This window comes from Vanacampus margaritifer, chromosome 17, assembly GCF_051991255.1.
Source record: "Vanacampus margaritifer isolate UIUO_Vmar chromosome 17, RoL_Vmar_1.0, whole genome shotgun sequence".
NCBI classification, from domain to species: domain Eukaryota; kingdom Metazoa; phylum Chordata; class Actinopteri; order Syngnathiformes; family Syngnathidae; genus Vanacampus; species Vanacampus margaritifer.
This window is the reverse complement of record NC_135448.1, coordinates 19,970,061-19,984,537: the sequence shown is the minus strand read 5'-3', so window position 1 is coordinate 19,984,537 and position 14,477 is coordinate 19,970,061. Positions and strand designations below refer to the sequence as shown.

Sequence of the window (14,477 nt, the reverse complement as noted above, 5' to 3'; positions counted from 1 at the left end):
ACAAACTTGGGAGGTTCCTAGCACAGCAAATTGGGTGAGCGCTTGTTTTTTATGCTGCAGATCGGATGCAATTAACCAAACACAAGCCAAATGTGCGCCTTGTTTTGTTTTTTTACGCCTTAAAACATTCTTACAAATGCAGCAAAACACAAGAAAAAAATGACACTGAGATCAGATGAGTTCTAAGTTGTCTTTTTTTTTTTAATGTCATTTTTTTCTCAATAAATACAAACTGTTATGCCGCTCGAACGCCAGCATCTTTACAAAGCCGTCAAAAAGCTCCTACAAAAGCAAACTTTTGCCAACGTAGTGCAAGTCGCAGACGGGAGAGAGCGTCAGCTAACTTCTACATCATCAGCATTATTGTTAACAACAGAAGCATTCATGACAATCATTGAAACGTTTACGCCTCGCACGTACAAAGTGAACAACCGCATGGCAACACTTTGTTCCGCTGTGCTTGATTGTATCGTAAGAAATGAGATCAAAACAGTTCATCGTTTTGTCTGCCGGCATTGTTAATAAAGCTTTTCAATTTAGTGGTTTTGATTTTAAAAACACAGAAGGATGTCCCTTAATGTTGTTTGTTTTTCCTTCTTATAAATGTTTAACAAACAGAAAGAAAGTTCCAGAATTGCAAAAATGCGTTAAAGTTGATCATGTGAGAAAGCCGTCAGTAAAGTAAAAATAAAAAGAACGAGACAAATCTTGATGCACAAGCTTCGTTCGCGCTCTGTCACCCCCTAGTGGCGCCCCTACGTACTACATCATCTCCAGACTCAACAGCACTGCGCTTCAACCCTCCTAATAGTTTTTAAAATCTTTTTTTTTTTTTTTTTTTGGAAGATGCCTTTAGGCATGGTGTGGTCCACAAGGGCAGCAAGTGCAGAGGTAGGGGCAGTGCCCCTTTCTGCCCAGAAGATGGCGGTGTGGGGGGTGCATGAGAATCTTTTTTTTTTTTTTGCTTGTTTTTTTAAAAGCATGGCTCAATTTTGCCCACGAGGCCCAGCCGATAGCGCTGAGGTTGGAATTAGAAAGTGAAATATTATGCACCACAAATTCTGCCTGGCAATGGAGATTTTGCCAAGGAGGTAAATGTGGCATTGCCCCCTCACCAGAATCCTTTTCAGGCCCCAAAAATTCCATCCATGGGGCAAGTGTTGCATTGCCCCACCACCATGTGAAAAACATCGGATATAAGTGAAAAAGTGGACCGTTTGGTACTAAAAAAAAAAAAAAAACAGGTAGAGACAATTCATGATGCACTCAACAAGCTTCCTCCGCGCTCTGTCGCCCCCTAGCGATGGCCCTACACACTACATCACCGGTCCAACCCTCCTAATTCAGATTTTTTTTTTTTTTAACCAAAAAACATGTTGACAGTGTTGCAACAAAAAAAAAAAAAAGAGTTAAACGAGATTTTTTTTTGTTGTTGTTGCCGATTTAACAGGACACTTCGGGGGCCTTGAGCATGCCCTGGTCCACGGCGGGGGCGGCGTCGGGCGCGGGGGCGTGGCCTCGCTGCTGGTCGGCCGTGTGTGAGCGCGAGCGCGGGCCCTCGTTGGTGTGCGAGCGCGAGCGGTTGCCCTCGTGGGTGTGCGAGCGTGAGCGCGAACCCTCGAAGGACGTCACGCTGGAACCCGAGGCTGTGCGCGAGCGCACCAGGCGGGTCATGCTGGCCGACGGCACTGCGCACAAGACGAGAAACCACATGGAAATGGCATTGACCTTTTGCTACAGGTTTGGCGTAATGAGCTGGGGTCCAAAATGGACTCTTCTGTTCTGACTATTGGTCAAGATTGCGTTTGGGGCGGGTTTGGCACTGCCCCACTTGCTATTAGCAAAGTTAACTGACTTTTTTTATTTTATTGAAAATGTTATTCTAAAATTTTCCGGCCAATGCTAATATAGAGTAAATAGATGTTGCATTGTGCAGCAAGCGCTAACCCCTAATTTGGCCACAAGGAGGCAGTAGTGTATTGCAAAAGAACAATGTGGACTTACTGTAGCCCATTCCCTGAATGAAGTACTTGAACGCCTCCGTCAACTTGCCGGGCTACAAAAGAGAGAAAAATGCAAAACAATTATTCACGTGATTTTTTTTGAACACTTACATTTAGATCTGAAAATCTTGTATGCATGATTTTCATTTGAGATTGATATAAGAGTTTGACAAGAGTCGTGCTGGCTGTCGAAACGACTTTTACGGTTCCATAATAATTGATGAAAATCTAATGTCACAAAAAATGAAAAATTTTATACACTTAAAAATGTTTTTTTTTCTAAAGGCTTTTTAACATGAAAGTATTTATCACTACATGATTATTTATTACTTTTTCATGCCAAAATAGTCATGTGACTTAACATTGAAATACCCCACATCGCCTTACAGGGGGCGCTAGAGCCCAACTATACCTTTGTATTTAGTTCACGTAATTGCCCATTTGTAAATCTGTCGATGAATGTATGACGTCATACATACCTGGTCAATCTGGGGCATGCCCCCGCAGTCGGCCATCTGAATAGAAATGAAAGATGAGATGATTACAATATTCATTCGGCATCAATTGAAAGCAGGCGAGACGCAAAAGAATCAGGAAAAAAAAACAAAACAACAAAAGCCATTAAAGAGGTGACGTTGTTTTCTCCACATCAGCTTTGGCCGCCACGCACGCGGCCGCCATTTTGGCCGGCGGCCTCTCGGGCGAGCCAGAGGTCGCCGCAAGTAGGTCAGACGCGGCAGATTGAGCACACTCGCCGGTTAATGTGTCACCAGGTGAGCACAAACACACACAAAAGCGCTGGCATTTCCGTGCCGATGGCTCGCACCTTGAGCAGGGTCGCTTTTGTGGGGTCCAGTTTGGTGTTGCACTCCACCTGCACCGACAGCAACACACACAAATTAGAGGCAAATTCAAACGAGGCTTTTAAGACAGCTTTAGGCTTTCAAAAGAGGTCTCGGGTTCCAGAATTGCTTGTTCTGGCCCGGGGAAGGTTTCCAATTCAAGTTTATGACAAAAGTAGGGCTAAGGATTGTTTTAGGGTTTGAATCCCGGGTTATGACTTTCAAAATGGGGCCTCAAGTGTGGGTTAGGGTTTCAAGTTGGGCTGGAAACTCGGGTTAGAGTATCAAATTAAGATTTCCAGATGGGGATAGGATTTCAAATTGTGTGAAAACCTGACTTGGGTTTCAAATCAGGGTTGGAAAATTGGGGGGTGCTTTAATCCCAGGTTAGGGTTTTCAAATGCTGCTTTCAAAACAGGGTTTCAATGCTGATTTAAGGTTCCAAATTGTTTTTCCACTTGAGAATAGGGCGTTCAATTCCACTTTCAAGCTCGGGTTCGAATCAGTCATTTGTAGCGCTTTCCTCACCACGGCATCCACAGCAGGCGAGCTGTCCCCGACCACCAGAAGGCAAGGACACCTGGGGTCAAAGGTCACACATGAGTAGGGTGCGGGGATCAAACAACGGACAAACGCGACCGGCGTCAACTGACTTGAGGGTTCTGACGTTGCTTCCCGGGACCGGCCTCTCGATCTCCAGGTCCCTCCGACTAAAACAAACAAACAAAACAAACATAAGCAAAATCCAAACCTGTAAATTCCCTGTTGCCGCCAAAGGCACCGCGACCTTTCACCTTTCGTAGGCCTTGATGAAGAGCTGCAGGTTGAACTGGTTCATGTCTTTCATCACGTGGTGGCGGTACTTGGCCACCATGTCCTGGTTGTGGTGGATCTCCTCCTGCGGGATTAGCCGTTAGCATCTGTTAGCATGCGCTGGGCTAGCAAAGACTAGCATGGTGCTAACCTTTCCGAAGAGGTGACTGATGACCAGGTCGGGCAAAGCGTGGGTCAAGCCGCTAATCTGAAATCACATGAAGACTTTTTTTTTTATAATTTTTTTTTATATTTTGCCGATTTTGTACTGAAACGATCTTTTCCCGACCTTGTGCGCAGCCCAGTCCATCCAGCCCTCGGCACACGGGTTGATGTTGATGAGCAGCAGACCTTCCACCATTTTCGGGTAATCCAGCTAACACAAACATCATTTCAATGACGTCGGATTACATTCACTCACATGACACTTTGTATCATCTGCGTTTGTGTTTTCGGAACATTTTCTCAAATGATTGCCCACAAATTCCGTGTGCCGGTGAAGATGTTTGTGTTGCGCTCGCAACCCCACCAGTTGAGCCAATAATATCGATTCTGCCTGGCAACAAGTGACCAGGCCAACCAATCATGACCATGTTTTGTTTTTTTATGATTTACATCATTACAGCTCTCACAAATGTGCGTTTTTTTTCCCAAAAACTTTGTCGTTGGTTTTGCTTTAAAGTATTTATTTATTTATTTTGAAAAATTAACACGTGTTCAATGTTGGAACATTCCAAAGACGTTCATTGCCCAAATCAGCAAAAATGTTAGCAAATGATTAAGCCTGAACGAGGAAGAGGCGTGTGTGTGTGCGCGTGTGTGTGTGTGTGCGCGTGTGTGTGTGTGCGTGTGTGGTTGGTTTACAGCGAATCTGGTCAACATGAAGGCTCCGGCTCCCATCCCTAATCCAATAACAGACTTCAGCCTGCAACACACACACAAGCTGTTAGAACAAGTCCCAAGAACAATCTGGCACCCGACTCGACCCGATGCCACGCGTCGGCCATTTCGTGAACAAACGTTTCAACGTACCCGAAATGCTTCAGCACCAGCGGCAGCGTCTCGGAAAGCTCGTCCATCGACGGATACTCGTAGCTGGGCCAGAGAAACCGTGTCGTTTGGGGAAAAAAAAAAAAAGAAATCTAATTTAAAAAAACATTTTTTTTTAAATTTAGTCTTTAAAAAAACAATATATATTAAAAAAATATGTGCATCTTTAATAATAATAGCATGTTAACAAAATAATAATTTATGGCATAAAATACACATGTTCAATAAATTTTGCCTAGCAACAAGTGACCAGGCCGAATCTTCCCAAGCATGTTTTATAATTATTTCCATGTACGATTTGTTCTTGTTGTTTAACTTTGATTTATTGACCTGATTTTAGCATTAGCTTTCACAAAACTTTTTTTTTTTTTTTACAAATACAAATTAAGTCAATTAAAAATATAATGAAAATGTATCTTTTATGCAGCAAAAAAAAAAAGAAAGGCATAGAATAGAAATGTTACAAATACAGAATCTTGTTATATGTAATAATACAAATTCAACTTATACAATATAATATGAATATTTGGAAAAATGAAACTATAATATAAAAAAAAAAACATTTTCATATACTTTTATATCAACTTCAGTAATTAAAAAAAAATATATATATGATAAATATCACCATCAAATTTGTATTAACAATGATTTTTAAAAGCAATGCAAATAATTATTAGATTTGTACGAGATTGCGCGTCCAAACCGGTACTCAGCAAACGAGGTCGCCTTAAGCACATCTTGCAGCCGTGTCAAAGGTCACCGCCGTGTGTGCTCACCCGGTGGAGAAGGTGTTGGCGCCCTCGTGCTGTCCGAGCGCGTCCACGTGACACACGGCGAAGTGCTGCAGGATCTCCACCATGTCCTCGTGTTGGAACAGCGAGTCCCAGCACGTCTTGTCTGCCCACAACACGGCAAAATGAGCACCCGGAAGGTGAGGACGGGTCGGCGTTCAGGTGTGCCTTACGGTTGAGCCCGATGTCGTGGAAGGTGAGGAGGACGGGCCGCTCGCCTTTGGGGACCCCCCGCATGGTGCAGTGGAGTCGTCCGAAAGGGGTCTCCACATCGTGCTCCTGCCAAAACGGCGCCAAAGCACTACGTTTCATCTTTAGACACCGTTCAAACCGCCGAGTTCAAAAATCACCCAATATGCCATTTTAAGGGTGCGTAATGTTAAAAAATAATAATAAATCACAAGAAACAAGACAAATATTTTGAACAAGAATCCAAAATATTATAATTGAATTAAATTGTAGAAATAGTCAAAAAAATGAATGTAATTATTTATTAGTTAGCTCAATTAATTTTATAATAATTGTGAAACGTGAAATTTTTATTTCTTAGCAAATTTAGTCATTTAAAAAAGGAAGTAATAATATGTAATGAAAAATAAAAGTTGTTAGTGTGTGTAAATTTTGAACACTCACTATGATCTATTTTTAGAATAATTGAATAGCTTTTCATTTAAAATTAAATGTTGAGTATTTATTTTACTTAAAACACATGCATCCGTTAGAAATATTGATTTGAAACACAATTTAAAAAAATATATTTATTCCTTAAAAGTATCAATAAAAATTATAAATAAAAAAATGTTGAGCAAAAACCAAATGTTGTGATATTTGTTTCTTCAAACTATGAATAAAAACAAATCATTGTTTTACAAATAGCAGATGCACGTAACAAATAAGCAAGAATAACGATTCATCAAAACGTGGTTTTCCAAAGCGGTTTCTTTGCGTTTCTGCCACGACTGCCGACATTCCATTTGATCAAATGGCCAAAAACGGCCCAAAACGGCCCCTGGTGGACTCACGGCAACTTCCACGTCGGTCACGATCATCTCCACGTCAGAATCGTCCAGAACCATTTTGGCGGGAAACTCCAGATTGGGGTGAACGCTGAAGGTCCGAAGCGCCAACGGGGGCGTCTGGAGGCTTTTATAACGCTAAGCCGTAAGCCCCCCTGAGCTCTTGTGGTGCTTTCGGACCCGGTCAAAACAAGCTCCTTCCAGATGGAGCGATCCCTAAATTGGATTGTCGCCGCCAGGCCACGCCCTTCGCCGCGATTCGCTCACACACTCGTGGAACGCTTCACAAAATGGCCGACAAAACACAGGTGGTGTTTGTTTGTTTGTGTCGTGCTATGAGATGATGAAAATATGCCACCCGACTAACATGTTTTAGGAATGTTGTTAAAATATACAAAAAGTCACACTCGAATTGCACAAAACAAGATCAGAAGTACCGCAGGGGTCTGTTCTTAGACCACACCTTTTTATAATACATTAGCAATTTGTTTACATAAACAATACTAAACTTTATTATTCTTTTGAATATTACACTGAATGCATATTTGCATGTTTCTTTTTTTGATTTGAACCTGATTACTGCTAATTGACTACTTTTTCTTATTTTTGACACGATTCCCTTTTACTTACTTTTGCATGATCCCGCTTATTTATTCATGTATTTATTTTTACGTGATCCCCTTTCAGAATGTATTGAGTGCCAATGCCTGGATTTAAAAGTTAAATATATGAAGTAAAAAAAGCCCACATCTCTCCATCAGTCCAGCACTTTTGTGCTTCTTGTTGATTTCCCACTTTAGTTTTTGTTTGGACATCTTCCTCCTCCTCCTCCTCTTCCTCCTCCTCCTCCTCATCCTCCCAGACAGAGAGACGAGGATGATGAGCCGTTTAGCAAGACGTAAACACACCAGCCATCATCTGCGACCACGCCCACACCAGCGCACATGCACGCGAGCACGTAGGCCGCCGCCGCCGCCGCGTTGTAATCCTGCCGAGCGCGCGCGTGTGACAAACAAGTTGTTGTGTTCGTCTGTAATCGTCGCTGTGATGAAATCGATCCGCCTCAAAGCACTAAAAAAGAATGAAAAAAGTCTGCGCTTTTGAGTTTTAAAAAACCACACGATGGACCAGATCGTTTGCGCAGGAAGTTCAACAAAAATTCAGATTGAGATTTTTACATGACGCCACCAAATAATCCATTCGAATCCACATTCTTTGGACTGCAGGAGCAGACAGACGGAATTAGCCGAGCCAACATTGGATTTGCCGGCTAACGAGACGGCCGCGAAGATGAGACCGAGACGGTTAGCGAGCGCCGCGTACTCATCCTGCCGCTTGACGGCGCTCGCCGGGGCCAAACAAACTGGGTCATGTGACAAAGGTCACCGGCCCAGATAAGATTTACCGATGGGCTGGCTAATAAGTGCTAGCGTAGCTTGATAGCGAGCTAATGAATGTCCAGTGCGTGTGCTAGCGTACCTTGATAGCGAGCTGTTGCACCGCCTCCCTCAGGCCCTGCCACACACACACACACACACACACACACACGCACACATGAGATAAATAACATTATACATGCCAACAACACGATTAGCATACGGCGGCTAATCTAATATCTAATATCAACAATGACATCGTAGCGATCCACGCAAATCGTTCTGCCACATTTTATTAGCGTGCTACGGACGCTGTTAGCATGTCGTATTTTTACAATATTTTCATATTATTACAGCGTGAGTGATGTTGAACTTTATTTTGAGTGTAAATGTTGTTTTTATTCATCTTTTTCTTTGCCAATGACTTGAATTTTGACGAGCATGAATTATTTTCCTGTATCATTAAAATATATATATTTGTTTAGCTTTTTCTCATTTTTGGATTTATATACATTTTACATTTGTTACTTTTAAACATATTTCTGCTGTATTCATTTTTCTTTTAATTTAAAAAAAAAAGAGGATTATTTGTCAATATACAGTTTCTATATTTCCCCCAAATTTGAGATTTTCCTGTTCTCTTTTACAAAGCATTTTAAATGACGACTAGATTTAAATTTTTCCTTCTACATTTTATAGATGTTTTGATGACATAAGTTTTACGTTGATGTATTTTCAGGTTATATCTTTTTAAAATTGTCCTATAAATGGCATTAACCTGTAATAGGACGAGATTCTTGATTTTACCTTCATGTATATTTAGATATTTTTCAAATAGATATTTGACACTTTCAAATATCTTTAAATGTTTTTCAAATCCATTTTTTAATTTTTCCTATTTCATTTCACATATTTAGATTTTATTTTTGTGATATATTTTCCCACGTTAGGCGTGTTTACTTTTGTCTTCAATTTTTTTATCCAGTGTAGTTTATTGACTCATTTCCTCGTTGCTTTTGTCCATTTTCACTCACGCACCAACGAGGCCAAAATGCTCCTGACTCGCGAGCAATGGTTCTGACATGACTGGTGCCGGCGTGACGGTACGTACGGGCAGTTCCCTGTCGACCAGCAGCGGTTTGGATTCCACAACTTGGATGTCGTCCATGTCAAGCGGGCTGCGCGACCTGTCGGAGCACAAAAACGCTTTGTGTTCATTCCTTGTCATCCAAACGTGACTTTGGCGACCTCAATCCGTTTCTCAGCCAGCAACCGGTTCTTCGGGTGCGTCTGCTGCGTTCACAAGCCTTTGGCGGTGTCGGAAAAAACAGACTTTATTGGCACCAGAAGAAAGCAAAGCACTGACTTGTGCTCTCTGCGTGCCGCCGCCTTCTTTTTCTTTTGTACGCACGCGAAATGAAAGCGAACGGCGCCGCCCAACGCCGCCTGATGAGAAAATGCGGCGCAATTTTTTTTTTCTTTTGACTACCACTCAACGTGTCCCGTCAGGCCCGCCGTGCCCGCGTGCTTCCGTCACCGCGTGCAAGAAGGCAGAAGTGGTACAAAGTGCAGACGCTTGCCTTTTGAAGAGAAAAAAAGAACTCAATTGGCATGAGTTTGACCTTTGACTTGATAAAAGTTAACTAGTGCAGACTTTGAAATGTATTTTATATGTAATTATATACAGTTTCTTTTCCTTTTCCTGAGGGCTGGTAATATTCGGAGAAAAAAACTTTGCAACTTTACAAAGTGGCAAATTTGCGATTTTTTTTCCCTCTCAGGATATTGCCCCCACCCTCTAAAAAATAAGAAATATATGTTGGCTCAAGCTTTTATGCTAGCAAAATGTGTTCCGCTAAGTTTGCTAACATTGTGATTGAATTGCAAAGAAAATTGCTAAATTAGCAACAAATGGGAAAAAAAATACATATGTAACTTTGTTTTGTGAATTTCCTTTGTTCTACGTTCCAAACTGAAATGTTTGTAGAACCGGGTCATTTTTCCCTTCACATAGATTTCTATTTTCTTCAGATGAGATGACAGGCGCCATTTTTCAGTGTCTAAAACATTTTTTTCCATTTACACCAGCAACATCAAAACGTTCTACTACGAGTGGACATGAATTCAGAAGATGAATCTTTGTTTAGGCCTGGGGTGGACAATTGCAGTCCTGGGAGTGCTGCAGGTTTGACAGCTTTGGCATCTTGTGTGTTTCCAAAGGCTTTGAAAAGTACTTTCATTGCTCAACACGTGGATAAAAGTGGCTGGCAAGTCGTCCACAATCGGAAAACGGTTGCCGACTACTGATGTGGACGACTTTGTACGCGAATGCCACATTAGCGCACGAATGCGCGCGTGCGTGCGTGCGTGCGTGCGCACTTAATGACTTGTCGCGCTGACGCAGCGAGACGTCTTGCACAGGAAGTGTCAAATACTTTCTCACACGCACCAACGCGCAGTCGGGGCCGACAGACCGGAGCGATCCGGATCGCACAATGGCCACGAGGAGCATCGGACAACACGCCCATTTTTTTTTTTTTTTTTTTCGTGGGTGGGCTGCACTGCGGAACCTTTGTTGGAGGACAAGGAGGAGAAGGAGACAAGATCCAAAAGAAAATAGACAAAGAGAAAGAAAAAAAGAAGACGAGAACCGGAAGAAAAGACCAGATGAAAACAAAAGAAAAGAAGAACGAGAGGACAAAAAGGAGAAGAAGATGAGATAAGAAGACGAAGGCGAGGCGGCCATGTCGACATCCTAACGCTTTCAAAAATGTTAACATGACGTCGGCAACTTTTTAAAAAAAAATTTAGCTGATGTCACATTCGCTACACTTACGTCAATGTTAGCGACTTGATGTCTGCACGACAATCGGAATTTGCTCTATCGACACATTTTTATGTACTGAATGTTGATTTTGGCGACTTGTTTCAACGTTACGCACTTGCATGGAATTTGTTAGCAATGTTAGCGACTTGCATAGACCGTAGCTTCTTGTATCTGGAATGTTAGCAACTTGTTTCATGGAGTGTTAGCACCTTAGCTACATGTTGTGTGTACAAGTAGAACGTCCGCTACTTGATGTCTGCATGTGACGATCATTTTGGAGATGCTGCTTGTATCGGCCGTTATTAGCAAAGTCAACTCATTTTTGCATCGACGTCGTAGCTACTTGTTGTATTGGGATGTTAGCGACTTGTCACGATGTTAGCTCCATGACATCGCTACTACGTTAGCAATAAATTGTTCCATAAACCATGTTCGCTACTTGATGATTCCTGAAAATGTGAACTGGCTTTCATCCTCGCAACTTGCAGTGTTGTTGTCGTGTGACGAGCGCGTGTGCACTCATATTAAAGCTGCAAGTTTCAATGTTGTTCTTTTGTTGCTAGCTTTGCTTCACGTGCTAAAATGCTTCCATGCAGGAAATTCGCGGGCCAAAACTTCCCATGTGCTCCGACGCCGCATCACCGTCGTACCAAGCACACAAGTGTGAACTTTGACATCTTACATTCTTACCGGGGTGGTCTAAGGTTACGAGGACGGGCGGGGGTGTTACGGGGGTGTTACGGGGGGCGTTCCGCATGTTGAAACGCTAATGTGGAAAACAGACTCGGGTCTTCTTGTGGCGGCGTGAGCGGCACATTAGCCGTCAAATGGAACGCGCTGGTGTGAATTTTGACAACTTGTTTTCCCTTCTCACAAGGGTGGTCTTATGTTACGAGGACGGTGGTGTGAAGGGGGGACGCGGTCTGCAGAGACCGCTTGCTGCAGTTTTGGTGTGTGAAGCAAGCAACTGGCGGCAACGCCGTCCGTCCGTCCGTCTGCGCATGTCCCGGCTGCTCTGCTCTGTTTTTTTGGGTTTTGTTTTTTAGGCGAAAGAAGCGCTGGCACGAGTCAGGCTTGTTATGCAATTGGGAGAGGAAATGAAGGCGGGGGAGCGAGAGGGGGATGGGGGTCAGGATGGTCCTGAAAATCTCCTGCCTTGCATTCTAAGAAGGCGAATTGTGCCGGAATAAATGACGACGGCACTTGAAATGAGCATGAAAAGGAAGATCAAGCATGTTTGCAACTTGCTCTATACACGATGTTAGCGACTTGTTGCTTCCACAAAGTTAGCTGATGATGTTAGCAACCTGACGCAGTCGCAGTGTTGGCACATGATTCATGTCAGCTGACGAGGTTCGCAAGTTGTTTTCTACGGCGTACGATGCGAGTGGCTTGTTAGCGACTTGTTTTCACAATTTCACACACGTGTTGCATGCTGTGCATGTGATGTTAGCAATTGTTGTATTAGCAAATGTTATATTATGCAATGCTAACGACTTTTTGGCTACTTTTATAGCTACGTGTCGCATGGCTGTTAGCATGTTAGCGATGTTAGCTGTTGTGTAGACAATGTTTGCAACTTGCTCTATACTTGATGTTAGCTGCTTTTTATCGAAACAATTTGCGAAGATTTTCACTACTTGTGCGCTTGACAACTTGTATGCGACTTTTTTGCAGACCATTTTTGGCACTGGTGTAGCGGTTAGCTACTTGTATTCACTATATTAACCATTTGAGCTACTTGCATTGACGTTGTATCGGGATTTGAGCTCATTGTCGTATAAACAACGCTCGCGACTTATTTTATAGGCAATTTTGTGTCGACTATGTTAGTTATTGTTTGTGTCAACAATATTAGCTTGACTTTTTGTCTCTCCTCAATACGACGACTCTCTTAAATCCGAGGTCCGCGTCCAATCTGCAGCAACAATGATTGCTTCCCTAATCTTTTCTGACAAACTCACTTAATCTGTCAAATCCCTCGCTGGTCAAATATCAACAGAGCCGAGCAAGCGAGCTAAACTAAGCTAAGCCGACGCAGACCTACATTTGTACTGAAGGACCGGAGCGGGGGTCTCGTGTGCCGTGCGCTCAGAAAAGTGGGCGAGGATGCATTCAAGAGCCGCAACTTGGAATAGCATCGCACAAAAAGTGGAGGGAGCCTGAATGCAGCATCAAAAGGATGGTTACCAGGTCCAAAACAAAAAAAAACGTGGGATCCTGAACGTAGCACGAGAATGAGTTCCTCAACCCCCCAAAAGATGCCCTGAACGCAGCAGTGCAAGGATGGGTTGCCGGGTCCAAAAGGAGGACGCGCCACAAAAAAAGAACGCAAAATAAAACGTCTCTCCAGTTCTTTGTAATTGACATTTATTTATACAATTTAATTTAAGAGCATACCCCCCCCCGCCCCCCCAAAAAAAAGCAGGCTTGTGACTGAATACTGGAGTGTGTTAAAGTAATGAATATATAAAATACAAGCAATTATTTAAATAAATAAAAAAAGTAATCCAACACACTTGTGGCCGTATAAATAAACACCGTTTTTAATAAAAGCAAAAGACTTGACTTTTTTTTCTTTTTTTTTACCCAATGCATTTTTTTTCACTTTTCCAATTGTACCTTGACCGTAAACTAAACATCGACTTTTCCATTAGTTTTTTCTTTCTTCACTTTTTTCTGCAGATTATACGAAGAAAAAAAACCGTGCTAGTGCAACACATCCCCCCCCCAACAAAAAACAAACACGTCCAGACACGTCTTGACCTGCAAATCCACATGCGCACACACCTTCTACTCCTCCTTGCGTGCACGGGAATTAAAAAAAAAAAAAAAAAAAAAACTCTTTCAAGTGTTTAAAAGTCCAACTTACCTTCAGATTTCAAAATGTCCCGAAGGAGGAAAAAAAAGTCCACCCAAAAAAAGTATTTCAAAAGATTTGAAAGTGTTGCGTTCAGTGACGGCAGCAGTTTTGTTTACAACGTGTAGAAGGATGTATGAGGGAATTTTATAAAGCCTGGGGAGGGAGGAGATGAGGGTGACGAAGGGGGGAGGGGTTGCAAACTCGGCCCACTTTCCCGGATTGGGCAACATCTGCCGCGGGGAGTCATCGCGCAACCGACTGCAACTTTTCCACGCGCTTTGCAGCAGCACCAAAAACAACGACAATTCAATTCATATTTTTAAAAAAAAAACGAATGAAAAGTGCATCTTTCAACTCTGAAAGACGCAGCTGGGGTTCGCAGGGACAAGACTGCGTCGGTGCGGTCCAAAATCAGCAGGCGTGCAGCAGTACGTGACGCCCTCAAACGGCGCAGCAGCAAAATCGTGGCGAGGTGGATGATGTGACGTTCAATGACCCGCTTGGGAGGTAGTAAAACGCAGCTCCCGCTTGACTGGGCTTCGCCTTGATGAACTCGGTTCAACTTTGTTCTCGTCTGCTTAGTCATAACTTTATTTGTATTGTTTACGTGTATAATTACTAGGTAAAATATTTTATGGGCAATTTTTTTTTTTTTTCATGACAAATTTTCCCAGAAATGGTTAAAAAAAAAAATCCACATTTGTCCATCTTTTCACCACAAACATAAAGAAAATGTCTTTTGTTGTTGTTTGCTGAGATACTTGCTTTGCAGTACGTAGCCGTCCCACACTGTTGTGCATCTTGAAGATGATGGACACAATTCACTTTTGTGGCAGTCAAATGAAAAGCGAGAATGTCCAAATGTTCAAATCGTGATTATTGCTTTTCATTGGCGT

General features: G+C 42.6%; 1 protein-coding gene across 2 annotated transcripts; it reads right to left on the bottom strand.

Annotated features, from left to right (window-relative positions):
* Positions 1-176: 176 nt before the first annotated feature.
* ndrg1a (N-myc downstream regulated 1a) lies at positions 177-13,757 on the bottom strand. 2 transcript variants are annotated; one of them, XM_077548281.1, is made up of 16 exons: positions 13,591-13,757; positions 9,003-9,078; positions 7,995-8,030; positions 5,673-5,778; positions 5,485-5,605; positions 4,691-4,753; positions 4,523-4,583; positions 3,948-4,034; positions 3,810-3,866; positions 3,640-3,743; positions 3,499-3,555; positions 3,374-3,425; positions 2,830-2,877; positions 2,483-2,518; positions 2,005-2,056; positions 177-1,688 (listed from the first exon to the last, which is right to left on the bottom strand). In XM_077548281.1, exons 2-16 carry the CDS (start codon positions 9,057-9,059, stop codon positions 1,444-1,446), a joined length of 1,182 nt encoding a protein of 393 aa, XP_077404407.1. In that variant the 5' UTR covers positions 9,060-9,078; positions 13,591-13,757; the 3' UTR covers positions 177-1,443. The 2 variants fall into 2 exon arrangements, with proteins under 2 accessions (XP_077404407.1, XP_077404408.1); XM_077548282.1 differs by lacking the exons at positions 7,995-8,030; positions 9,003-9,078; positions 13,591-13,757 and adding an exon at positions 6,522-7,341.
* Between the last annotated feature and the right edge of the window lie 720 nt (positions 13,758-14,477).

Excerpts from the sequence above, each read along its gene's own strand:
- ndrg1a (XM_077548281.1), bottom strand. The coding sequence starts at position 9,059 with ATGGACGACATCCAAGTTGTGGAATCCAAACCGCTGCTGGTCGACAGG. Across the intron at positions 8,031-9,002 it reads TGGTCGACAGGGAACTGCCC|GGCCTGAGGGAGGCGGTGCA; the intron begins GTACGTACCGTC and ends TGTGTGTGGCAG. Across the intron at positions 3,744-3,809 it reads TCAGTCACCTCTTCGGAAAG|GAGGAGATCCACCACAACCA; the intron begins GTTAGCACCATG and ends CTAATCCCGCAG.